Source organism: Saccostrea echinata, unplaced genomic scaffold (genome assembly GCF_033153115.1).
Source record: "Saccostrea echinata isolate AGI-Se365-2 ecotype Australia unplaced genomic scaffold, CSIRO_AGI_Sech_v1 ptg000033l, whole genome shotgun sequence".
Lineage (NCBI taxonomy): Eukaryota > Metazoa > Mollusca > Bivalvia > Ostreida > Ostreidae > Saccostrea > Saccostrea echinata.
The window spans coordinates 26,635,135-26,661,074 of NW_026889782.1; the positions used below are offsets into that span (position 1 = coordinate 26,635,135).

At 32.3% G+C, this 25,940-nt stretch overlaps 2 protein-coding genes across 2 annotated transcripts; both read left to right on the forward strand.

The window, feature by feature from the left end:
* The first annotated feature begins 454 nt into the window (after positions 1 to 454).
* LOC133198343 (fibroleukin-like) lies at positions 455 to 4,019 on the forward strand. The gene is made up of 5 exons (XM_061334447.1): positions 455 to 578; positions 1,767 to 1,903; positions 2,967 to 3,063; positions 3,275 to 3,442; positions 3,763 to 4,019. Exons 1-5 carry the CDS (start codon positions 455 to 457, stop codon positions 4,017 to 4,019), a joined length of 783 nt encoding a protein of 260 aa, XP_061190431.1.
* Positions 4,020 to 7,196: 3,177 nt separating this feature from the next.
* Positions 7,197 to 8,207, forward strand: LOC133198344 (ATP-dependent DNA helicase RecQ-like). Its single transcript, XM_061334448.1, has 3 exons — positions 7,197 to 7,639; positions 7,812 to 8,079; positions 8,169 to 8,207. Exons 1-3 carry the CDS (start codon positions 7,197 to 7,199, stop codon positions 8,205 to 8,207), a joined length of 750 nt encoding a protein of 249 aa, XP_061190432.1.
* Positions 8,208 to 25,940: the final 17,733 nt, after the last annotated feature.

Consider the following 25,940-nt stretch of genomic DNA (forward strand, 5'->3'; position numbering starts at 1 on the left):
TCCACATCATAATCCATTCTTTAACGTGTTTTCATACGAATTAACGGATAAGTAAATTTAGACCATTTAACCTGAGACGAACAAACACTAGATTTCTGATCAGGCTATGAATATTTTATCAATCGTAATGAGTATCCAATCGATGTTTTTGTCCATAAAAAGAAACAGAAGATTACAGACTCTGCAAAAAATGAACAATTAACGAATCAATCTTTTTCCCTTTGGACACTTAGGATCTGATATTTATAATTTGCAGCTGGAAGATCGCTTAGTTGCCGCCACTCCGTACAATATGAGTGTTCGTATTGTTTTCTGTTTATTTGTTGCCCCAATTTTATCTCGAGCTATTTTCATTTCGAGGAAATATACGACAAAAACGGAATTTCACAATAGAAAGTCAAATAACGAACTTTTGGAAGAATACAAGCTGAGGTCCTTGAGTGAGTGTTCTACGATGTGCCGGAAGAACTGCACCTTCTTTGGATTCAATGGTAAATTGATGAGATGTCGCACCCACAAGAAGATCTTCACATCTGAAATGTCGGAGGAGGCTGATTGGAAATATTATTTACACAATTGTAGGTACTGAATTATAAATCATCGATATTTTTAATGGAATTGAAATCCCCCCCCCCAAAAAAAAAAAAAAAATTATTGAAACAATGTTACAATATGCTTTGTCTGTGACTAATGTTGTAATAGGTCAAAAAGACTTATTTATTATTTATTTTATGATTATTTTCGGGAGTACGTTTAAAGCACTCTCTTGAATTGTCACATTTACTGAATTTGTTCACATTATGTTGATTTCAAAGAGTATTTTTTATACATCTTATTTCGTGAATGCAAATACATTCTCGTGACTGTGTTTTTATTAAATTTACCTTTTAACAAAATTTAATGCTTTGAAAAGTTTGGCATGTGAAAGTGAGAAAAATGTAAAATTGAAAAGAATAACGTGTATTTTATTGTATTTAACCTGAGAAAGTACCGTTTACGATGCAGACCCAGAAACAATAAAACATAATTTGGATTTAAATTTCATTTTTAATATTTCAAGGAGCTTTCTGATTGGATGGTTTTTAAATGAAAACATTTTTCTGTAAAATAACAGTGATAAATCCGTCACAAAAGACAATTTAGACCCCATTTTTCTAAAATACATGCAGATACATGTACCTCAATTCAAATTTGATATTGTGATGTCTGAAAGGGTATGATGTAATTATGCCCCGTACGTGTATCTAAACTATACTAAGTAATTGAAACATAGTTTTCATCAATTGATGCAAAAATATAAGATAAATGTAGCCCTAAGATTTCACACAATCCCTTATAAATTTCAATTAGGCCGACATATATAGGGGTTTTCATAATGAAATATTAAGCAGGAATATCTTTTAAAACGCAAGATGTTTTTTTGTAAATAATTATTGGATTCATGCTCTTGAATCGTCGTTAAAACCAATAATTAAGCGTTGAGAAACTTTTCCATTTTTCCATCTAAATTCTTAACTCAAAATACCGGTAAATGAATGAAAATTAAAATAATTCTAAATCCAAAAAACGAAAAAATAATAAAGATAATAGTCTACAACTTATTACATTAAGGACACAATTCAGTCATAACTATATACTGGTTTTATTGGTAGATACCCTGTATTTCCTTCTTAAAACCTGTATATTTACTCGCAACTTCGGTAGATATATTTCTTGTCCAATACAAAACTCTGTATGTTTCAAAAACATTTCTTTTTCTGTTTCAGTACTTCCTATAGATTGTAAAGACTTCCGTGAAAATGGTCACACTAATTCAGGTGTGTACGAAATTTATCCCTATGAGACCAGCTCCCGTCCTGTCAGAGTTTACTGTGACATGGAAACAATGGATGGAGGATGGACGGTATAATTTTTCGAAATAAATCTTGAGTTAGGCATGTAGGGTGAGGAAATGTATTTTGTTTGACCTTTTCTTTTGCCAATCGAAGTAATGTATGTTTTGGCATTACCCTAAAGATGAATTTTTAGCGATGATTTAATTTTGGCATTTTAATTGAAGTATTAAGACCGTTTAGATTAAATAAACTTCAATTTCATTCTGTGTCTAAGTTTAGTGAAACTGCTTGGCAATTTAAAAGTATAGAAAATTATTTGTCCTTGGTGGAAAAAATTGTTTTTTTCCCAGAATTATTCATTTAATTTTCCTCTAAGATTTTACTGGAAAAGGTTACGTGCATAACAAATGACGCCTAGGCTTATCTTTAGGACGGATATGATAAAGTAAATATTTTTGCAAATAATTATATATATTTTGTTTATCTGTTACAATACTTTCTTTATTTTCTTTTCTAAACATTTCCAAACAATACCTTAAAAACAATCGAAAGGAGTTTCAATTTGAATTTGATGACAAAGCATCTCTAAAAGCATCTCTAAAACTTGTTTGTTTCTTTCAACATGCAAGGATATTACTAGGTTATTTCTATTAGAAAACCTGGGTTTTTACTTCAATAATAGTTGTGATCCTTGTCTGTTTAAGTACATTGCTTCCTCATTAAAAGTTATACAACTCATCGATGAATAACTTATGGCTCTCATCTTGCTTCTGTTTAAATAATCTGTGTCAGGAATTAAATCAAATGTATTTGTTAATACACTATGAAAAATGTTTTGAAGATTAACCATAATCAAACTTACTGAGAGCCATTTTTATATTCTTGGAATAATAACTGAGAAATTATCTTAGTCTTGAGGAGAGAGTTTAACTGGAAGCTTTGTAAATAGTATAAATATTTGATTAGCAGGAATGTCTATTTACTTAAATTCAAATTAAAGTCATAATTATACTACAAAACACTCTGGCAATTATAGCCGAAGGAATCCTTTTCTAGCTAAAAAAAAAATCTTTATTTTTTATGATTTTTAATGATTGAAAAAAAAATCTTCAAGATTTTCATTCTTTCAAGGCCATTCAAAAGCGAGTAAAAGGATCTCTGAGATTTGATAGGAATTGGACGGAATACAAGAATGGTTTTGGTTCACCGGAACAGGATGTTTGGATAGGTAAAATAAATTTTGATTAAAATCCACAATCCAAATGATATTTGTAGCGATGTTGGGACAAAAATCATATATCCCGAGTTTTAAAGGGAAATATTTTCTGATTGAAAAGGCTTGAGAATAGAATATGATTTTCACTTAATGGAAATTTTACAAAAAACTAATAACTGTTGTAGCCTTTTTACTGATATCAAATATATTAATGTTAATACAGGAAATAACGAAATCCATCAGTTAACAAAGAGAAAGGACTGCTCCCTCTATGTTTCCATCACACTAGTGAATGGTACTAGTCTGTATCAGTTGTACGATGGATTCACTGTTTCTGATGAATCAGAGAATTATAAACTTTCCCTGAAGGGGACTACCAGGGGAACCTTAGGTACGTGTCTGTTAGAAGCTACTTGAGGTTTAAGTTGAGGTACAAAAGACGTCATGTATGTATGTGTAGTACTTACTGTTCGAAAGGAGTTTATCATCACATAAATGTAGCAAGTAAAGCAACAATCTCAAAAGAAAATTTATCTTTTTTTGTCATATTCCTAAACTTTTTGCAATCCAAAACCCTTTTGAACAGTCAATTTACAAACTTATCTTTTAGCAATTTGATGTTTAGGAGTCATATTTATGACATTCAGTGCTCGCGTTAAATCAGAATCTTTATTATGTGTTGTTTTTATGTTGTATGTTTTATGTGTACAGGTGACAGTATAAGAAACACTCATATTCCTGGCCTCAATGTGTCTGGGATGTACTTCAGCACCTCAGACAGGGATAACGATAGACTTGGTGGTGATAGCTGCGCTGTTTATAATGGGGGAGGGTGGTGGTTCAATGCCTGTCACCAAGCTTTCCTCAATGGTCCCTGGGCCTCACCCTACTGGATTTATGTATGGGATCCTATTATCATGGACGGGACAGAAGTGATGGGGACGCTGATGCTCATCAAACGTCATTAATTACACCATTTACCTCATCAATAAATGCTCACGACGTGTGACCACTCCTAGGGGTTGCTTACTTGCCATAGGCACCTGATCTCTGGTGTTCCCAGGATTACCTTGTTCAGGATTCGCATTTTGTACAGAATTTATGAAGATTGATCACTGTTCAATATATTTAGCTTTTCAATAATACATGTACCAGTAAAACCTTGTTAATTCCAACGTCGGAGGATATGAAATATCGAAAGTAAACTACTTTAAGAATGAGTGGATGGGACTTCTAGGTTTAACCTGTATAATTATGTAGATGATTACTTGGACATATTAAACATTTTAGAAGGGTACAGGTAGTGTTTATATAGCTACTGACTGCAGAATCCATACTTAACTTTATATATATATATATATATATATATATATATATATATATATATATATATATATATATTGGATCTATTGGAATTCCCATGGGTACCAATTGCGCCCCGTTATTAGCAGACCTTTTTTTGTATTCATATGAAGCAGAATTTGTCCAAAATCTTGTACGTGAAAAGAGGAACACACTTGCTGTGGCCTTCAACTCGACATTTAGATATATCGACGATGTATTGTCAATTAACAATGGCTATGTTCATTCTTATGTCGATACGATATATCCTTGTGAGCTTGAGATAAAAGATACCACAGAGTCTGACACATCTGTTTCATATTTGGATATTTTACTTGAAAAAGACGTTAATGGTAATCTAACAACCAAGTTTTACGATAAACGTGATGACTTTAACTTTTCAATCGTCAACTTCCCTTACTTATGCAGCAATATACCTTCATCACTGGCATACGGGGTATATATCTCTCAGTTGATTCGATACGCAAGAGTATGCTCTACGTATGAACAATTTCTAAAACGAGGTAAATTATTGACAAACAAGTTGATGAAACAAGAATATCAGCAGTCTCGTTTAAAGTCATCATTTCGTAAGTTCTATGGTCGATACAATGACCTTGTCAGCAAATACAATTTATCATGGAGTCAAATGCTGACTGACGTTTTTCATACTAATTGTTAGGCCATTATTTACACACTGAATTGTCGACGGATTTTTCCGTTATTTCCCGATCATGACAAGGAGCACACGGCGGGTGTGACCGGTCGGCAGGTGATGCTCACTCCTCCATGGCACCTGATCCCACCTCTGATGTTTAGAGGTCCGTGTTTGCTCTGCTCCTATTTTGTATTGTTTGATGGACTTTTGAGCTTGAATACTGTTCGTTATCTCCATATATTTCATATATATATATAAAAAATTAATCAACAAAAATAAGTTAAGGGCCAACTAGAGAATTTTATTTTTGGCAACATATTTTTTAAATGTTATGGAAACAAATGTCCTCTATTCTTTCCTTACTGTCGGTGATCGTTGTCTAGAACACAGATGTGTACATAATTATTCTCTCTTTTTGTCAGCCCCCCCCCCCCATCCCCTGTTTTAAAACACATTTGCCTGTTTCATAATAAATGATAAAAAAGAGAGTTTTGTCTTTAGTGAATAAGCCTTAAAAATTAGATTTGGACAAGTGATGTGTGTCTCATTAGTATGTATTTCATTGACCACCGCATGTAGTTCTTTGGGGGGGGGGGGGGTCATGAATAAATTACATTGTTGTGTTATTTCTTTTTAATTAGACATAAACTATATGATAAAGAATACTGGTTCCTGTCTGATTTATATATGCTTGAAGTAAATAATTTGAAATAAGATTTTCTGTTTTCCGTTCCGTTTTCCGTTCTGCGTTTTAGCAACACCCGAGTTACCGTGAACGGTTACCTTTTGAAAGCTTCGGCGTAATTCTCGCTCAAGTTGATCAATTAAGATATACAAGTATGGAATGTATAAAACAGTTTTAATATGTTTATAACAAGTCATGCGTTTCAAATTTACCATTTAAGCTGTGAAGACAAATGTTTATGAACCCTTACAAACAACACTTTAGTCAAGTTGTCAACTATAGTTTATTAAAGTTACGTATAATTTACTAAAGTTTTGTAAGTTTTACTATACTCGATCAAAGTTTTTACATTAGTTAAGCAAAGTATTTAACTGTGAATTTCATATTATATTTTATGTTCTCCAAATCATTCGTACATATTTTTAAAATGGAAAAAATTACTTGTATATCCCCGTATTATTTTTAAATGTTGCGTCCATTTTATCGACTTAAGATTTTAATCTTCAAAATCTCCACAAAAAAAAGTTCTAAAATAAAGTTTCACAATTTATCAAAGTATATACTGAAGTGTACAATTGTAAACTATAGTTATTGAGAATGTAATGTTTAGATCGAGAAGCTTGTTCTATATTTTATCAGCACATCAATCCGTGATTTGACATCATACACAATACAATGCTCAAATCAACTTTTCAAAATTTCAGTTAAAAATATCTTTGAAAAGAAACTTATAATAACGCATTAGAAACAAAATTTAGGTGCATTAACATTTTTTTTTCAAACTTTTATTTTGAATCACCACCCCAACAACAACATCAGAAAACTGAAAAATCGGTAAGTTAGACAAGATTATACTTTTGAAGTTTTTTCTGAAAAAATAAAGCATAAAAATAATACCATTTGTTGTTTTGAATTTGTTCGAGTTTCTTGAACAGTCGAAAGCGATGTAGCGAAGTGTTTTTTGATTTAACTTTTATATATTTACTACATTATGGTCTATATTGAAATATTACCACAATATTTGCCAGTATGGTCATTGTTAACAAGATGTGTTTGTGAAAACCTATCCCCCCGATGGTAACACAGTTCTGGAGTGGGACTAGACTACAGTGCAATAGTTATGGCCAATGTTAAAGTTTTTCAAATGTGGGTCAAAGGTCACAGTTGAGGTCACATGATCCAAATTCTGTACCAATGGAAACGTCTTGTCATAATGAACACTCATGTCAAATATTAAAGCCTTACCCTTGACAGCGCAATAGTTATGGGCTAGGTTAAAGACATCTTCCCAAGTCAAGGGTTTTTGATCCGCTCCGCTCCACATAAACCCTTGACCGAATAGGCAGAGTTTGACGGGATTTACTATCGCGCCATCTAGCGAGATTACACATTTTTGAACTCTGTTGACCTCTGCTATTGGCGAATCAGAAAAAGCCTATTAAACAGCCATAGCGAGACAATATGGCTGCCCCCATAGACAAGTTGTTTTTGGAAATTTGCAATAAATTCGGCATAGTTTTAACCTTAAAGCAGAAACAAGCCATAACTGGATTATTCAATTTTAAGGATGTTTTTGTTGGAACTAAAACTGGCAGTGGTAAGTCAATGACTTACGAGTGTGCCCCAATTTTATTTGACAACGGCACAACGTTGATCATTGCGCCGTTAACATCGATCATGAAAGAACAAGTTGATCGCCTGAAAGGATTAGGGTACAAAGCCATACACATCGGAACTGAAGAAGATGACATTCACGGAATAAGAAATGGTCACTATCATTTTGTATTTGGAAGCCCAGAACTCCTTGTGGGGAACGAGATGTGGCGAGACGTCATAAAAAGTTCTTCTTTCCAAAACAACCATCGACTAACGGTGGTCGACGAAGCCCATACAGTTGTGCAATGGTAATTTTATATATATTTTCAAATCATTTAATTTATTTAATTTGAAGTCAATGTTCTTGATGAAGTATTTTTAAATCATCAAATGAGAAGAACCTTTCAGTAAGGCTATATGGGTGGCTTAAATATAAATATACATAGCTGTTCTAAAAACAAAGCTTTGCAATTTTTTTAGGGGCCATGGCTCAGCACAAGAAAGCCCATTCAGAGAGTGGTTTGCTCATATTGGTGAACTTCGGTCCTTAAGTTTAAATGTTCCAGTACTGGCCTTGACAGCGACAGCAAGTCCAACAAACAGAAAAAAGATCATGAAAAGTCTTTGCTTCAAGAAAGACAGTATTGTGATTCTGGACAACCCTGATCGCCAAAACATTAAAATTACTGTAATCACAATACCAAACAATGAAGATGATGAAAAGCTATTTCACTGGCTGATTAAAGGAGTAATGCAGAAGAAGAGTGCCTTTGAAAAACATTTAATTTTTTGTTCCTCAATTAAGGATTGTTCCCACTTATTCTGCATGTTTTCAAGACTCATGGGGAGTACAGAGCTCGTGAACATGTACCATAGTAAGACCCCTGAATTTGTGAAAGAAAATATTCGCACAGATATGGGAAGTGAAACTGGGAAAATCAGAGTATTGATATGTACCAATGCGGCCGGAATGGGTGTGAATTTTAAAAATCTACACTGTGTTATCCATTATGGGGTACCCCATGATTTAGATACTTTCGTACAGCAGATGGGACGCGCGGGAAGAGATGGCTCCTTTTCTGAAGAAATAATTTTAGTGAAGAAAAAACACAAATGTCATGGCGATTTGCAGATGGTAAACTATCCTGTACTGCTACACTATGAAAAGTTGGACTCTGTGTCTTGCAAAGTTCATCACTAGGTGCAAATAAATGTGTCTGGTTTGGTTTACTGAACGTGACATTCTTTCTTAATTCACATATAATGTTTCTCTTTTCCAGTTTTAATTGATCTAGTCTGTTGTTTATTGTATGATTGTATATTGGTTTACGTCCCATTCGAGAATTTTTCACTCATATAGAGACGTCACCATATACCGGTGAAGGGCTTCAAATTTTGACCTTTACTCGGCACTCAGGGCCATTGAGCAGTGAGGGATCTTTATCGTGCCAACGCCTGCCGTGACACGGGGCCTCGGTTTTTAAGGTCTCATCCGAAAGACCCGCAACTTTCACTCCAAATTGCCGAGCGCATGGCGAAGGAACAGTTGCTACCTATTTTTTATCGACTTAGGTCTGTCGCGGCCGAGATTCGAACTCACGACCTCCCGATCACGGAGCGAGCGCTCTACCGACTGAGCTACCGTGAACGGTAGTCTGTTGTTTAAGTCAAAATCAATTTTTGAAATCTTGTTAAGTCTATTGAAGCAACGAAAGCAAACACACTTAGAAAGTCCATCTGAAGTAGTAGGTTTATAACCCAGGACTTCCACAAGCTGACAAAAAACTTTGAAAGCATCTGAGAAAATCTGTCTTCTTTGTTTCTTTGACAAAATTTCAGCACATAGTCTACACTTATCTTGGTCTGTGGATGCCATTCTAAACAAACAGATATATATATATATATATATATATATATATATATATATATATATATATATATATATATATATATATATATATATATATATACGCTTTTTAAGGAATATTTAGCAATTTAGTATGCCCTTAATAATCTATAATCCTGTTTTGCATCCTTAAAAAATTGTCGACATTGAAACCTGTCACACAAAAAAATAATCAATAAACTCGGTAGATGAATAGCAATTTCTCCGTTTCAAACGCTTTATTTTCATTTAGAAAACGTAATATATTTTCTTTTATTTATTTTCAATTAGAAAATGTAATATATTTTCTTATATTTATACAAACATTCATGCAAGTGCATGTTCAGTCCGAATTTTCTACTGCACCAGACAAACTTTAGTGTCATTTTCAATGTGGAAAGTTCGCAGTTAGAGTAGTAATTGCACACATGTTCAATATTCTATTCCAAACATTCAACCTTTGTTAAAGACACAATATTTAACATCTAATATGTAGATATACTTACCAGCTGACAGCAAACGGGAACCACAAGACCACATGTTTTTTCCGTTATCAATCAGTTTATGGTAAACTAAAACGACATTTCTGATTGGTTCATGCGCACTGGAATGAAGCCAATCAGAGAGCGCATTTCTAACCCCGTCAAACTCTGCCTATTCGGTCAAGGATTTATGTGGAGCGGAGCGGATCAAAAACCCTTGACTTGGGAAGATGGGTTAAAGATGAAGAGGAATTTTACTCCTATCCATTGCTGGAAAGATTCTTGAACGTATAATTCTGAACAGACTTCTTCGCCACCTTGAAAATGGGCTACTACCAGAAAGTCAGTGTTGGTTCCGTTCAAGGCGTGGAACAGCGTACATGATCTTTGCTGCCAAACAACTGCAGGAACAGAACAGCAGCCTATACACAACGTTCTTAGACCTCACAAAAGCTTTTGATACCGTCAACAGAATAGGCTTATGGTTAATAATGGAGAAATTTGGGTGCCCACCAAGATTCATCAACATGGTGCGTCAATTTCGTGATGGCATGCAGGCCCACGTTCTTGATGATGGCAACCAATCTGCTCCTTTTGAGGTCACAAATGGGGTCAAGTAAGGCTGTGTTCTTGCCCCAACGTTGTTCAGCTTGATGTTCTCAGCTACATATATACTAACAGATCCCTTCTCGGATAATGATCCAGGCATTGACGTCAGATACCTTACGGACGTGGGGGCGGGGGTCTCCAATCTGCAACGTCAAAACGTAAAAATTTACCTGTAGCCGTCCGATAATAATAATTAACAGTCCAATAATACATTATCGGACGGCAGTGATAACAAAACCGGACAGTAGTTAAAAAACAACAACAAGAGTGAAATCAAGGTTTAATTTGTCCAGAAACCAAAAAAAAGTTAGGGAGAACAAATTCAGGGAAAGCAAACGCGAGGAAATTAAGTTGTTAAAAAAAGCAAATCCAAGAAGAAACTGCAGTTTTAATCTTTCTCAAAAGTAACACTTTCCATTCGGTTTTTCATCACAATTTATGTATATTAAATGACGGTTCAAACACTTATTTACATCCAGGAAATGGTTCATATTCCTCGATAGATATCAGTATAGTGGACCCTTCTTTACTTTTAGATTTCGATTGGTCCGTACATGACGATCTGTGCGGAAGCGATCATTTCCCTATCATTATTAAACAAAACAAACCTTCAAACAACAGTTGTATTCAACACTGGAAATTAAACAAGGCGGATTGGACTCAATTTAAATACTTATGTTCACAAAATATTTCGGCGGATAAATTTGAAAATCATCTTGACCCTATTCAAAAATTTACTGAAATTTTATTAAACACGGCAAATGAGTGCATACCTAAAACCTCAACGAATTCTACTAGAATCAAAAAACCATGGTTTACAGAAGAATGCGATGCAGCTATTAAAGCTCGCAAAAAAGCAGAAAGACTTTTTCACAAATCACCATCTTCTATAAATCTTAATAATTTTCGGATATTCCGAGCAAAAGCCCGAAGAACTATAAATTACAGAAAAAGAAAGTCATGGAAAAATTCAATTAATTAAACACCTTCCAAAAAGCAGCGAAGAATGTCTTTTGCAAATTTTTAATACGATCTGGGAAAAAGGTAATTTTCCACAATCCTGGACACAGGCAACAATTATTCCTATTCCAAAGCCTGGAAAGGACCATGCAGATCCAAATAACTATAGACCAATTGCTTTAACAAGCTGCATATGCAAAACCATGGAACGGATGATCAATGAACGCTTGATATGGTTTCTTGAAACTAATAATGTTATAACAAATATACAGTGTGGTTTTAGAAAAAAACGAAGTACAATAGACCATCTAGTAAGGCTGGAAACCTATATACGAGATGCCTTTGTTAAAAAAGAACATGCAGTATCTATATTTTTTGATTTGGAAAAAGCATACGATACTACGTGGAAATATGGTGTCATGAGAGATCTTTTTAATATTGGCCTCAAAGGAAATTTACCCATATTTATCAAGAATTTTTTAAATGACAGAAATTTTAATGTACGTTTAGGGTCTACAACCTCAAACAATTATAACCAAGAAATGGGTGTACCGCAAGGAAGTATCCTTTCAGTCACATTATTTAGTATAAAAATAAACAGTTTAGCTGAAGTACTTAAAAATAACATGCTTGGGAGTTTATATGTTGATGACTTTGTCCTTTGTTACAAATCCAAAAATATGAAATCAATTGAGCGAAAATTACAGTCTTGTCTAAACAAAATACAAAACTGGGCCGAAGAGAATGGTTTTAAATTTTCAAAAAACAAAACTGCATGCGTACATTTCTGTTCCAAACGAAAAACCCATGATGATCCGCATTTGCAATTAGATGGCGACACAATAAAAGTACTTAAAGAGATTGAATTTTTAGGTGTCATATTTGATAAAAAAACTGTCCTTTATTCCTCATATCAAAATGCTTAAAGAAAAATGTACTAAAGCTCTAGATGTTATTAAAGTTATTGCAAATACTAAATGGGGAGCGGATAAGAGTACTCTTCTTAAACTCTATCGCTCTTTAGTAAGATCAAAATTAGATTATGGCTGTATTGTATATGGATCAGCAAGAACCTCTTACCTAAAAGCGCTTGACGCAATCCACCATCAAGGACTTCGGCTCTGCTTAGGGGCTTTTCGAACTTCCCCTGTAAACAGTTTATATGTTGAAGCAAATGAGCCACCTCTCGATTTAAGAAGAATAAAACTAACTTTACAATATTTCATAAAATTGAAAGCCAATAGAGATAACCCAGCATTTGACTGTGTGTTTCATCCACAGCATGAAAATTTATATAATAAAAAAAAATGCATTAAATCAATTGGTCTTAGATATAAAAATCATATCAGGGATTCCGAGCTACCTTTGAATATTGTAAAATCTACTACTCGTTCTGCAATACCGCCATGGAAATTAATTAAACCAGTTGTAAATACTGCCCTAACAGAATTCATAAAGTCAGAAACAAATCCCATCGTTTTCAAACAAAAATTAGCAGAACTTAAACAATCCAAGCATTCCACAATCGAGATTTATACAGATGGTTCAAAAGACAAAAATAAAGTTGCTGCCGCTGCAGTGGTTGAAAATAATGTGTTTTCTACCCGACTTCCAAATGAAGCAACAATTTTTACAGCCGAAGCAAAGGCAATACAACTTGCATTTGACTATATACAATCATCTAGTGATAACTTGTTTACAATTTTTTCAGACTCCTTCTCCTGTTTACAATCCATAAACAGTATGAACATTCATCACCCATACATTTTAGATATCTTAATCAAATACCATAATTTCATTAATCAAGGTAAAATTGTTGAATATTGTTGGATTCCAAGTCATATTGGTATCTCTGGAAACACTAAGGCTGATAGTGCTGCGAAAAATGCACTTCAGTATGAAATTGTTCACTTTCAAATTCCTTATACTGATTTAAAATATTTAGTAAAATATTATGTAAATTCTCTTTGGCAAATATTTTGGGATTTTTGCGATGATAATAAACTCTATACAATACAGAACAAAGTCAATCAATTATCTGATTTCGGCCTGAAACGTCAGGACGAAGTCATTATATCAAGATTACGCATCGGACATTCAAGGTTTACTCATTCATATTTACTTAACAGGGAACATCAACCTGAATGTATCTCGTGTGACTGTGCATAACTATACAACATATACTATTAGAATGTTCCGATTTCTCGCCTATACGTAGTAGACTCTTTAATAATGTGCATACAATGCATGATCTTTTTAAAAACACTAACCCTTTTACAATTTTAAAGTACTTACAAGAAACTGATTTTTACAGTAAGATTTAAATGAATACATTTTAAATAACGATTGTTTGTGGTTAATAATTTAGCTGCTTGTATAAATTTTTAATTTTTAGGTCCGTCGGATGGGACTTTAAATGGTGCCCCGTGTCAAGGATTACAACCCCCTTGGCACGCAAAAGATCGTTTTTCTGGTTTTCGAAAAAGAGTAGGCTCACTGGGGGCCGCCAGAGAAACCCAAAACTTTCAAAACTGGTCACATGACATAACTTTTTATCGCCGGTATATGGCTGAAATAGTGCCGATTCGGCGTAAAACATTAATCAATCAATCAATCCATTCGGTTTTTTGCAAAGCCTTTTCGATACAGCTCTGTGAATAAGCCAATTTAAATCCATTTCTGATAAAGAACCAGTCTGCGAATCTCATCATTTAACGAGGTTTGTTCGCCAATGACCGCACTTTTAAAACCCAAAATTTTCATTATATCATCCCATCAAAATTTTAGAAAGAAATCCGCATTTTTTACTTTAAATGCATTTTGAAGATATCATCCAACGCTGTACAGTACCGACCAAACACAACCTAACAGAAAGCGAACCCAAAGCGGACCCCGGGTTCGCTTGGGGTTCGCTATAGCGAACCCGGAGCGGACCCAGAGCGAACGCCGAAAGCAAACCCCAAATTCAGTAGCGAACCCAGCAAGCGAACGCGCGTTGCGTAACTGATCTGTCAATCAGGATTAGCGATAAGACGTGTTAGCCAATCAGCGCGTCGACCGATCAGCATGCCAGTTTGTCATTCGATGTAAATAAAACATTCTACAAGTAAAGCGTGTTTATGTACAATGTGAAATTATTATTAACACGATTAAAAAAATATTTATATTTATAAATTAATATCTAGGTAGCATATCATATTTACACATTTATTTTCTTTATTTTTTATTTTTAAAATCCATTTATTCATATTGCGTAAATTTATCAGACAAAAAGTTCATAAATGTATAAAAGAAAATAATGGTTATCACAATTGTTACTAAAATAAAAGAAAAAAAAGTATTTTGACAAACTATAACATTTCATTATCTCAAGATACTGTACAAGAGTATGTATATGTACGTGCTTTCATTCAATTTATTTTTATAATTCTAATTAACATTTTTGTTTAAATCCAGATCAACATCAAAATTATTAATCTTCTTAATTGAAAAAAAGTAAAAATAAATAAATAAATAAATAAATAAAGAACAGCATAAATGTACATGCACAGTATGTCCAATCGTAAACTACTATGGTATTATTTTGATTTATCTTTTACAAAAAAGCTTGATTTACCTTGTTTTTTTTTATTATTATTATCGGCCGCCAGGAGGCGGGCGATTATATGTTATGGTTTAGTAGGAATTGCAATGATTTACTGCGGTGCTATAAAATATTTACTGCAAAAAAGATTATAAGCTATAAAAAAATTTAGGATTAAATTAATTGTAAAAGTATGTGGAAAAATAGCATTTAAATTAATTGTAAGACTATAAAATGTTTATCATGCTTATGTGAACAATGCTGTGCAAAGCTAACACGCACTTATAAATAGGTCAGATCGTTTATGTTGAAGCGGCCCGGTATGAATAATACACTCTAACTCTAAACTAGCGGCCCTGTTTACTGCATATATATAAACAGCTGCAATGTTTAATACCTTATTTTACCTTTAAAAATACTGACAATTTTATAAAATTGTACTGAAAATTAATCTTAAATATATCATAAAATATTATAAAATTAATTCATTAAAACTAATTCGTAAATAAATAATAATTGTATATATGTAACCTACTAATTCGGGTTCGGTGTCCCAATATTACCATGTGATCGCTAATTTTTCCCGCTCTTTCGAGATAGACAAAGGAAATCACAATAATAATCGGGATCGAGTACCCTATTCTAGCGCCATTGGCATTGTGAACAGAGAACACGCCAAAATGGTAAGAACTTTATTTGCCTCTCTTCACCAAGGTTCTACGCAATTTCAGCCAGATAATGGGATTCAATGTATTGCTATTGCATTGGTAGCTCTATTAATGTTTATGAAACATTCTCCAAACCTCAATGAGGTTCATGAAAGCGAATTGAATGGCAGCATTTTTAATGGCACAGATCTTTATCGGCATATTATTTCAAACAGTGATGTTAGTGGTTATTTAGCACATAGGGATTTAGCAACAGATTTATCCGATTGGAATGGGTTAAATGGTCATATTACATACTTTTACGATCTGTATTTTGGACCTGTTTCTGGTGTTGCCCAGCATGAATTCGATCAATTAAATTTTGCTACAGCATTTCATGAAGCAGTTCAGCTCTCTTCATATCATTTAATAACTTTTGGAGACAGTTCTGTTGCAGTTTATTATCACTTTGAATCAGGTTCTGTATATTTATTTGATTCTCATCAAAGAAATGAATATGGTTTGCCTGACCCCAATGGGTCAGCAGTTTTACTCTCATTTTCAGGTATTGTTGAATTCCTCACTTACATTTATACAGCTTATAGTGAAGTTAACTATGAGATGACCCCAATTCAATTTCCATTTTGGTTAACCCCTTCATCAGCTGAAAGTTATGTAAAAACATCAAGCTTTCCTAAAGAGACAGAGAACATGTGTAATGGTCATGATGAACATACAAATGATCAGGAAATAAAGCAACAGCCCTCATCAAGATTAAATCCTTTGAAATTACATTCTTATTCAAAGAAAATTGATCAATTAAAAAAACGAAATGCTGGGTCAAAAAGGAAACATAAAAGTTTGGTAATCAATGAAACTTGTTTTGAAAATGGTAAATCATCAAAATTTATGTTGTCGGACATATGTATAAATTTTAATTTAAGTGATTCAAGTTTGAAGTCTCCTTTCGTAAGTGAATTTTGTGTACTAGACAGTAATGAATTAAAAGTGGATTTTTTGGCTGATGCTAATCATTGTCATGAATATGAAGAAAGTCTTCGAGTGAAACCAGATTATTATTGTCAAAGTTGTGAACGTTTTTTATTTGTTGATCAGATTTATCACATTTCAGATGAAAAACAAATAGCTGGTGTGCAATATAATAAATCGTCAATACTATGTAACACATGTTATAAGATTATTAAAGAAGGAAAAATACCATATCTTTCAGCTCATGGTAATGCATTGCACATTGGGGATTTACCTCAACAATTGCTATGTCTAAATACTATGGAAAAAAAATTAATTGCGTTAGTTGAAATATTTATGACAGTAATCATACTACCTGGTGGACAGTTTGCACAAAAAGGTTTAGCTTTGCATTTACCATCCAATGTTCAGGAAATTGCAAGTCAAGTACCACAAAGTGTGAACGACACAAGTGTCTTTTCAGTAAAATTTTTGCACAATGCTTACATTTCTGAAGATTATAAACATAAAGTTTCTGGTTTTAAATTGAAAAATGCATTATTATGGTTAAAGAAGTTCAATAAATTATACAGTGGAATTAAAATTGTGGAGCATTTTGAAAAAAATGAATTTAGAGATAAAACAATTGAAAATGTGTGTGATCATGATGAAGTTTTAGAAAGTTTAGATTTTTCAACCCTCACACCTTTGGATTGTAATGTTCCCAATGTTTCCATTAAAAATTACATATCTAATGGTGTTATTGAGGTACCAAGTATTAAAGAAAACCCAGTCAATATATATGAAATGAATCAAGGTGAAGAAAAAGCATTTCCATGGCTATTTCCAAATGGTATGTTTGGATTTTCCCATGAACGAGAGCAAAAGTTGTCATTATCCATGTATCTGAAAAATAGGTTGTATAATTACAGGGGTTATTTTCGAAAAAAACATAACGTATTTACTTCATTCAGCAGTGGCAGTTGATTTGTCACATTTAAAATCAGAAATTAGAATCAATATGCGAATTAGAAGAAATGCCAAAACAGTCACAGCTGGGGACATTAGAACCTGTGCACAAAATGATACTTTGTTGCAGAATTCTTACATGTTTATGAAAAAATAAGAGGTACTGTAGCTTATTTTAGAAATCAGTTGTACAATCTTTTGGCAATGTTTAAAGCTTTAGGCCCTCCAAGCATTTTCATGACACTTTCAGCTGATGATTTGCATTGGCCTGAATTAAGCATGACAATAAACAATATCAATTTTAATGAAGCTGAAACAAAAGGAAATTGTTTTAACACCATGAGGAAAGATCCTTTACTCACAGCTATACATTTTGAAAGACGGTTCAAAGCTTTGAAGAAGTTTGTAATTAATGGAAAACAAAAACCATTGGGAGAAGTAACTGACTATTTTGCCCGAGTAGAATTTCAAAATCGTGGAAGTCCTCATATTCACATGTTTTTTTTGGATTACGGGAATTGGACAAAATACAAGCAAAGAAGAACTTATTCATTACATAAATTCTACTATTTGTACAAGTATTCCCAGTAGAGAAAATGATCCTGAAATGAATAACCTTGTTCAGAAATTGCAAACTCACTCACATACTGCTTACTGCTGTAGAGGGCATAAATCATCATGTCGATTTGGTTTTCCTAAAATGGTTTGCAATAAAACCAAAGTTTTTGGAAATGCAGATTTTTCCCATAAGAATAAAGGAAAATTTTATGAGACAAGAAGAAATTCAAATGAATGTATGATTAATTCTTTCAATCCCACAATTTTAAGGCATTGGAGAGCTAATATGGACATACAATTAATTTGCAACGCGGAAGGTGCTGCATATTATGTTTGCAGTTATATTTGTAAGTCAGAACCAGATGAACTTAAATCAGCTCTTGGAAATTTAATTCATCAAGTTTTTAAAGAAAACCCAAGCATACCTAGATACCAGCGTTTGTTAAAAATAGGATTGTGTGTTTTACGTCATTGTAGGTTAAGTAGTCAGGAAGCAGCGTATCGATTAAATAATTTAAATCTCATTCATACAAGTAGGAAATATATTTTTGTGAATACCATGCTACCTGAAAAACGTTTCAAATTATTGAGAAGTAAAAGAGAACTGGATAATTTACCAGACGATTCAGAAGAAATATTTCATAATAACATGTTAGATTACTATAGATGTAGACCAAAGTCATTGGAAAAAAAGTCTTATTATCAGTTTTGTGCATGGTATGAGAAGTCATCAGCTCCAACAGAAAAAAGTCGCTTAGAAAGATTTTACATTGAACAGTATGACATCTGGTTTAAAAAAAACACAAAGGCTATTATTGTACGTGTTCCAAATTTTCCAGTCAATAGTAAAGAGTACTTCTATGCCATGTTATTATTACTCTTGCCACATAGGAGTGAAAAAGATATATGTGAGCCATTTGATAATTACAAAAAAGCTTTTATTCATAAGCGTAAGAACTTTGATACATCAGTTAATCACACTTTCTTCTCTTTTTCAAAACAAGTAGAGAATTCGATGAGAAGAATAAGAATATTGGAGGAGGGAGTTGAAAATGAATGCTATTCAAATGACAATGAGTCTGTGGATTATTTAACATTAAAAAATGAGATACTGGAAAAAACTTTTCATTATTTAAGTGAAGAAGTTTTAAATAGAAGTTTTTCAAGTGAAGAAGATTCCATTAGTTGTGAAAATCTTCAGTATGATGAATTCCATGCACATTCAATGTACTGCTCTATGTCCATCCAGGAGTTCAAAGATAATTTGGAAAAGCTTTCAAATTCTCAACTTAACGTTATTAATTTTGTAAAAAAAGCATATGAAGAAAAACAATTGCCATTTCATCTCTTTATTACAGGGGGAGCTGGTGTTGGGAAAACGTTTACAACAAAAGTTTGATGGCATATTTACAGTTATTCTGCTCTTCTCAGTTAAATACTAATCCTGTTGTTGTATGTGCTCCAACAGGAACAGCTGCCTCACACATAAATGGACAGACTATCCATTCACTTTTTAAAATTCCTGTTGCACAGCATATAACATATAGTATTTTGTCAGGGTTCGGTTTAAAAAAATTGAGAGAATATTTTCAACATGTACACACACTTATTATTGATGAAATAAGCATGGTTAGCAGTGATATATTTTCTTTTATTAATAGAAGATTAATAGAAATTAAAAGTAGCAATTTACCATTTGGTGGACTGAATGTTGTTGTGATTGGAGATTTTTTTTCAATTAAGGCCAGTGCAAGGTAGTTTTTTTTATTTTCAAACAATATACTTTGGAGTTTGTTCTATCCATTAATTTTGAATGAAAACATGAGACAGCACGAGGATGGTAATTTTTATTATTTATTAAATAGAGTCAGATATGGAATTATAACTGAAGCAGATGAGCAATTATTAAAGACTAGACTTTTGCACTGCAATGAAAGAGACGTTTTGCATATATTTCCTACAAGGAAAAAAGTAGTTGAACATAACATAAAAAGGTTGAACGAATTTAATGAAACAGTAATAGACATTAATGCTTTTCATTATTACTCACAAGAAGATAAATCGCCGCTTGCAGAGGTTAAAGAAAATTTCTTTAATTCAAACAGTAGATTAACAGGGGGACTGCCAACTGTTCTAAGATTATGCAAAGGAGCAAGAGTAATGTTGATCAGAAATATACAAACAGATACTGGTTTAGTTAATGGAGCAATTGGTACCATAGCTGATATTGGGCCAATATCACCAGAATTGTCTAATCCATTATTTATTTTTGTAAAATTTGATGATCCAAAAGTTGGAAAAGTGTTAAGTAATAAACAGGTTGAGCAAAGTTCTATTGCCATAAGTCCTGTTGAGCATCAATTTTTATACCAGGGCAGACATATTATAAGAAGGCAATTTCCTTTAGTTCTTGCTTGGGCATCAACGATTCACAAGGTGCAGGGCATCTCTATTGATACAGCAGTAATTGACATTGGATCAGATATTTTTGATAAAGGAATGATTTATGTTGCATTGAGTAGAGTTCGTTCTTTAAAAGGCCTTTTTTGACAAGTTTTAATCCATCCAAAATTCAAGTACATGAATCTGTTATTGAAGAGTATTGTAGTTTGAAAACATTGCTAAAAAAGGATACCAATGACCAGTGCAATAATTAACTCCTTTACATTGTATTTAAATATTTTAGACGACAGTATGCGTACAACCTTGGTTACTAGTTATGTGAAACAATGTATTTATCATGTAAAATTGTAATAGGGGTGGCAATGAGTCAAATTTTTAGGACTTAAATTAACTGTTGATAAAAAGTTGATTTATTACTATAGATTCCTTATTTTTCATAAATACTCCTTATAGCAAATGGGCTCTTCAACAGCAAATCACAAGAATAAAAATTCGTAAATAGACGGTTAATCAAGAGTTTTAACATAGATTTCAACACCCTAAAAATAAAGGCAAATAATTTAATTTTGCATGTGGTTCCTCTCGCGAAATTATGCAATAATCCATGCGTATATTTAGGAATCTACAGTATGATTTATTTGAATTTAAATTGACATATTTTGTTTACAAATCTTGACATATTTTGTTTACAAATCTCTACAAAATTAAACAATTTTTTGCATAGTTTTGAACATATAAAATCAAAATTTTCTTTCATTTGTATTTTTAGGATGAATCAATTTCTCTTGAGCTCTTGATACTAAAAAAATCCAAGACTATGCAATCATATAAAAACAAGCAAACAGACAGAGATATGACCTACTTTAACATTGTCGGAGCAAAAGGCCAAAAGGTGTATTTTGGAAGAGTATATTTGAAGAATAAGTTGGACTTTGTTAAGGAGGGACTGAGCTTAAAGTTTAAGAATGTTGTGCCAAAAGGGGAGGATGCATTTTGGGCAATAAGTACATCCACAATCAGTTATTGTGCGGTAGTGGAGACAACCATTGACAAAACATTACTTTGCCTTCCTGAAGATGAACCTCCAGAGGGGGTTCAAAAGCCAGTAACAAATGCCATGACGTCACCCGGCAAGTCAACAATAACTGGAAAAGTTGTCAAGGTAATTTTTGTATTAAATAACTTAATTTTGGTAATCCAAGTAAATTCCATATTTTTAGGTTAGCAGGTAAAATGCTTCTAAAAAAATTTATATATATCAGAAGTTTTAATAAAATAATAAAAAATATTTTTTAAAAACAGTTTTAGAGCTGATATTGAAGTAACATGGGGTAGTTAATTTTTATTGTTTGATAGCCCTTACCTTGTAAATTTTTGTATGCTTGCTAAATTCTATCCCAATACAAAAATATTAAACAACAATATATATGTACATATTAAGGGTGTGTATACAATTGTTTAAGTTATATTTAGGTGTCTCCTTTACACATGAGAATGAATGGGACCCTCCCTGTTAGAGCAATCATGTTGAAAGATGGTTCATCAAAAGCAAAAGTGTGTCTGTTTGGTGAAAATGCTGGCCACAATTTTTCTGTTGGAGATGTCTTGCAAGTGTCAGCAGTGTATGCAAAAACTTTCCAAAACAACAAGCAATTAACAACATCTCCACATTCCAAATGTGAGGTAATAATTTTTAATTATCTTTAAATTTTTAATTATATTAAAAATTGTCATTCTTTTAAAAATTGGACATTAGTAACATGTGTAAGAATCAAATATAAATGCTTAAACATCAAATCTTTTATTTTTTTCAGTTTTTAGCAGACATCCCGGAAATCCAGATAAATGAATCCGATGCAGACACTAATGACCCTGATTTCGAGGAAAAGATTGATGAAGACATCGTTAAGGAAATTATCCTTACAGACTTCATGAATGTAGACTACTACAGATGTTGTAGTAATAAAGGTATTATTTTCTTAATTTGTGCACACAAGCATATATTAATCTGCATTTTATCTGTTATTTTTACTTTAACACACTATTGTTATTTGGTTTTTTTTTCATATCTTTTTAGCATGCAGACAGAAAAAATATGTCAATGGGAAATGCCCTGTTTGCAATGATGAACAATCCAATGAATATTCTTATAGGGTTGTCTTCCATTACTCTACAAACACCGAAAAAGACAAAAAGGTTTGTCTTTTCCCAGGCACTATCGAAAAAATTTTGAAGAAAAAATTGAATGTTTCATCAGCAGATGATGTCATTTCTTCCTTAATCCCTCAGTTACCAATCCGTTTCCGAGCATCAGTTAATGCAGCGAATACCATATATAATATCCAAGAATAAACTGAATGTTGAAAGATTTAAACACTTGGTACAAGGACACAAGAGATTTAAATCATGTAATCACTTGGATTTAGATGCAAATTTAAGGTTGTTTTTGATACGTGTGAATTTTTTTTTCTAGTTTTTATATTCTAATTAGAGTCTTGTTAATTTTGTTTATAAGTTAAATATTGTTTGTACATACGTTTGTTTCTGGTTCTACTTTTCTTCTCTGGTACTTTATACATTTATAATATTGTTATAACTGAATTTTAAAGCATTAATTGGGAAAATTTAGCTTTGTACTTTAGGTATAATTTCTAATGAATCAACAAATTTGGCTTATAAATCCACTTAAATATCTCAACATTTTTCTGCACTTTTTAGACTTGTGGTGATTAATTTTGAATTTAAAAATCCTATTTGTTTGTCAACTTTAGAAACCAAAAATATAATATAATTAAAAAAAATTAAAAGGTCATAATTTAAATTAAAATAAGCTTAAATGATTCCAGGTAGGTAATTTTTCCATTTGTTTAGTGATTATTGTGTCTCTTTTTTTTTTATTTTTCAAACACATAAACCAATATCATTTATTGTTTGTTTAGTCTTCACTTTTGATGCATTGTTTAATTTAACAAAGTGCATAATAAATCTTTCTTCAACATATTTTTTTCAACAATGGCATAATTTTTTCTATGAAATTTACCATAAACATGTATAATATGTACATCCTTTTATTTTTTCATTTAATTTAGTAGATGTAGTAGAATGTACATGTATTTTACTTTTGTAAATCTATACTTATAATTACTTTAATAATTATGTACCCCTTTTACTTGACATATCATTTGTGAATTTCAAAGTTTTTTCCATAAATGTTGCATATACTTAAATAATGTCCACTTTCTTCTTGTATCCAGTTTTTAATAAACTTTTTAGATTTTTTTTTAATCATATTTGTTTGTCTACTTTAAAGGAAAGTATTTAATTTGAAAGAAAATTTAATGGCTATAATTCTGATTAAAATAACGTGAAATGTTAGGCAAGTTTTCTATTCATAGCAATGTTCCTCTTTTTTCTTTTTAATTATTATTTTTACTTACAACAATTAGATCTATATCAGAAGATATTATCTTATTCATTCTAAGTTGAGTTATTAAAAAGTACCATATTTGTTCTGGTTTCTGAAATGTATATTTTAATATTATCTGCAATATTTTTATGTGCTCTTCAAGAAATATTATATTTTGTCTAGTCAACATGTTTTTCTAATGATGCCATAATTATTTCATCTAGTCAAGAAATTTTTCACTTCAACCTGCAGTATTTTAACTCAACATTTTTTAAATCGTTTTATTTTTTTCTCATATGCAATTGAATTATAAACAATTTTATGTCAGTTTTTATTTGTATTGTTTTTATTTTGAAAAATATTCAGGTAAATTTTTGTTACTGTTTAATAATAAACTTTGCATTCTCTGAAGTATTTGTTGTGTTAAACTTATTTACTACCGTCATATACCACCATCATATACCATACATTAAAGTATAATCAGAAGATTTAAATTTCATGTAAGTGCATATCAGAGTATACATATAACTTAATCTCATAGTTGGTATGAATATTTGTTTTGCGGCCGAATCTTGACGCTTGCGTGAAAGTTTTCTTGTTATTAACTGAAATAAAAAGAAAAAAAAAAACAACGCGCGATTTACATGTACATTATTGAACGAACTAATTATCGGTAGTAAATAAGCAATATAATAAGTCGTACAGTATTGTATTCTTTTAAATAGCGTAACTTTAAATGATTAAGCGTATTTTAGATGTTTAACGATTTTTTTTCTCTGATGATGGGTCCCGTTAACTGCTTTTTGTGGTCATGATATTTTTATATCAATACATCAGAAATGTACATTTTTACAAAAAAAATTATTAATTCCCAATACGTACATAAATAATTAGTCGACAAATGTACACGACATGATTGTTGGGGTTACTTTTTATCCCTGATACTCATTATTATTTTAATTTCTGCAGATGAATGAATTTAAAAAAAAAAATGCTGATTTTTGAATTCATAAATGGAAAGATGAATATAAGTATTCATTCATTATTTAGGCCACTTTTAATCAAAACTCACAGTCAACCTATATCATATGATAGAACATGCTGCATTCGATCATAAATTACAATTTTACGTATCAAAAAGATTAAAAAATTCCAAGTAGGAAAATTACATTAATAATTATTTGTAATCTAAAATACCTATTAAATCTTATTTACATGTAGTTTCAAAAATATTTTTTCTATATTTTTTTTTTCAGTTTTCCAAAGTCGAATAATTGCAGCAGTAAATATTTTTAATCTAAAATATCTATTAATAAGTTTTCTGTTTTTTGTTTTTTTAAATATCCACTCCTAAATATTTTTAACTATTTTGTGTAAAACGTGATCGTTCGTGTGTGTTGTCAACAATAACATTGCAGCCACTGCACATGCAAATGTATCGATCGCCACAAAAACAACAATGATCGATTTCACTGCTGTATTTGGAATAAACAAGGGGCGGAGCTAACTGGCGGCAAGATTAAAGCGGGGTCCACTTCGCGCATGAGTGCGTAAAGCGAACCCAGAAAGCGAACGCCGGGTTCGCTCTAGCGAACCCAGAGCTAACCCCGAGCGAACCCGAAGCGAACCCAGAGCGCACCCAAAATTTCTGAAAGCGGACCCGTAGCGAACCCAGAAAGCGAACCCGGGGTGCGCTTTGGGTTCGCTCTGGTGTTAGGTTGTGTCTGGTCGGTACTGTATCTGTATCAATGTCAAACGCACTTAATAAAAAAAAATATTCCGAATAAAAAAAAAATCCTTCATCACCTGACTACTGTCCATAGTTCCTGCTAAGCCAAACGACTGCCATAGAATGAATGAATGAATGAAACAAGAGTTCACTCACTGATTTTACTGTCTAAAGAAAAAAAAAACTTTCTCTTTTCCTTTCTCTACTTATTAGATGGTTTCAGGTAGAAAACTATTGATGCCTGAACTCCTATTGTGTAATTATCGGACTCCTCCAGGTAACTTTTGGACATTTAAATAGCAATGTTTTAAGTAAGATATATGCCTCATACAATTCTATATATAAAATTATCAGACTGTTTTCGGCCCTAACGGGCCTCAAACAGTCTGATAATTTTACATATAGAACA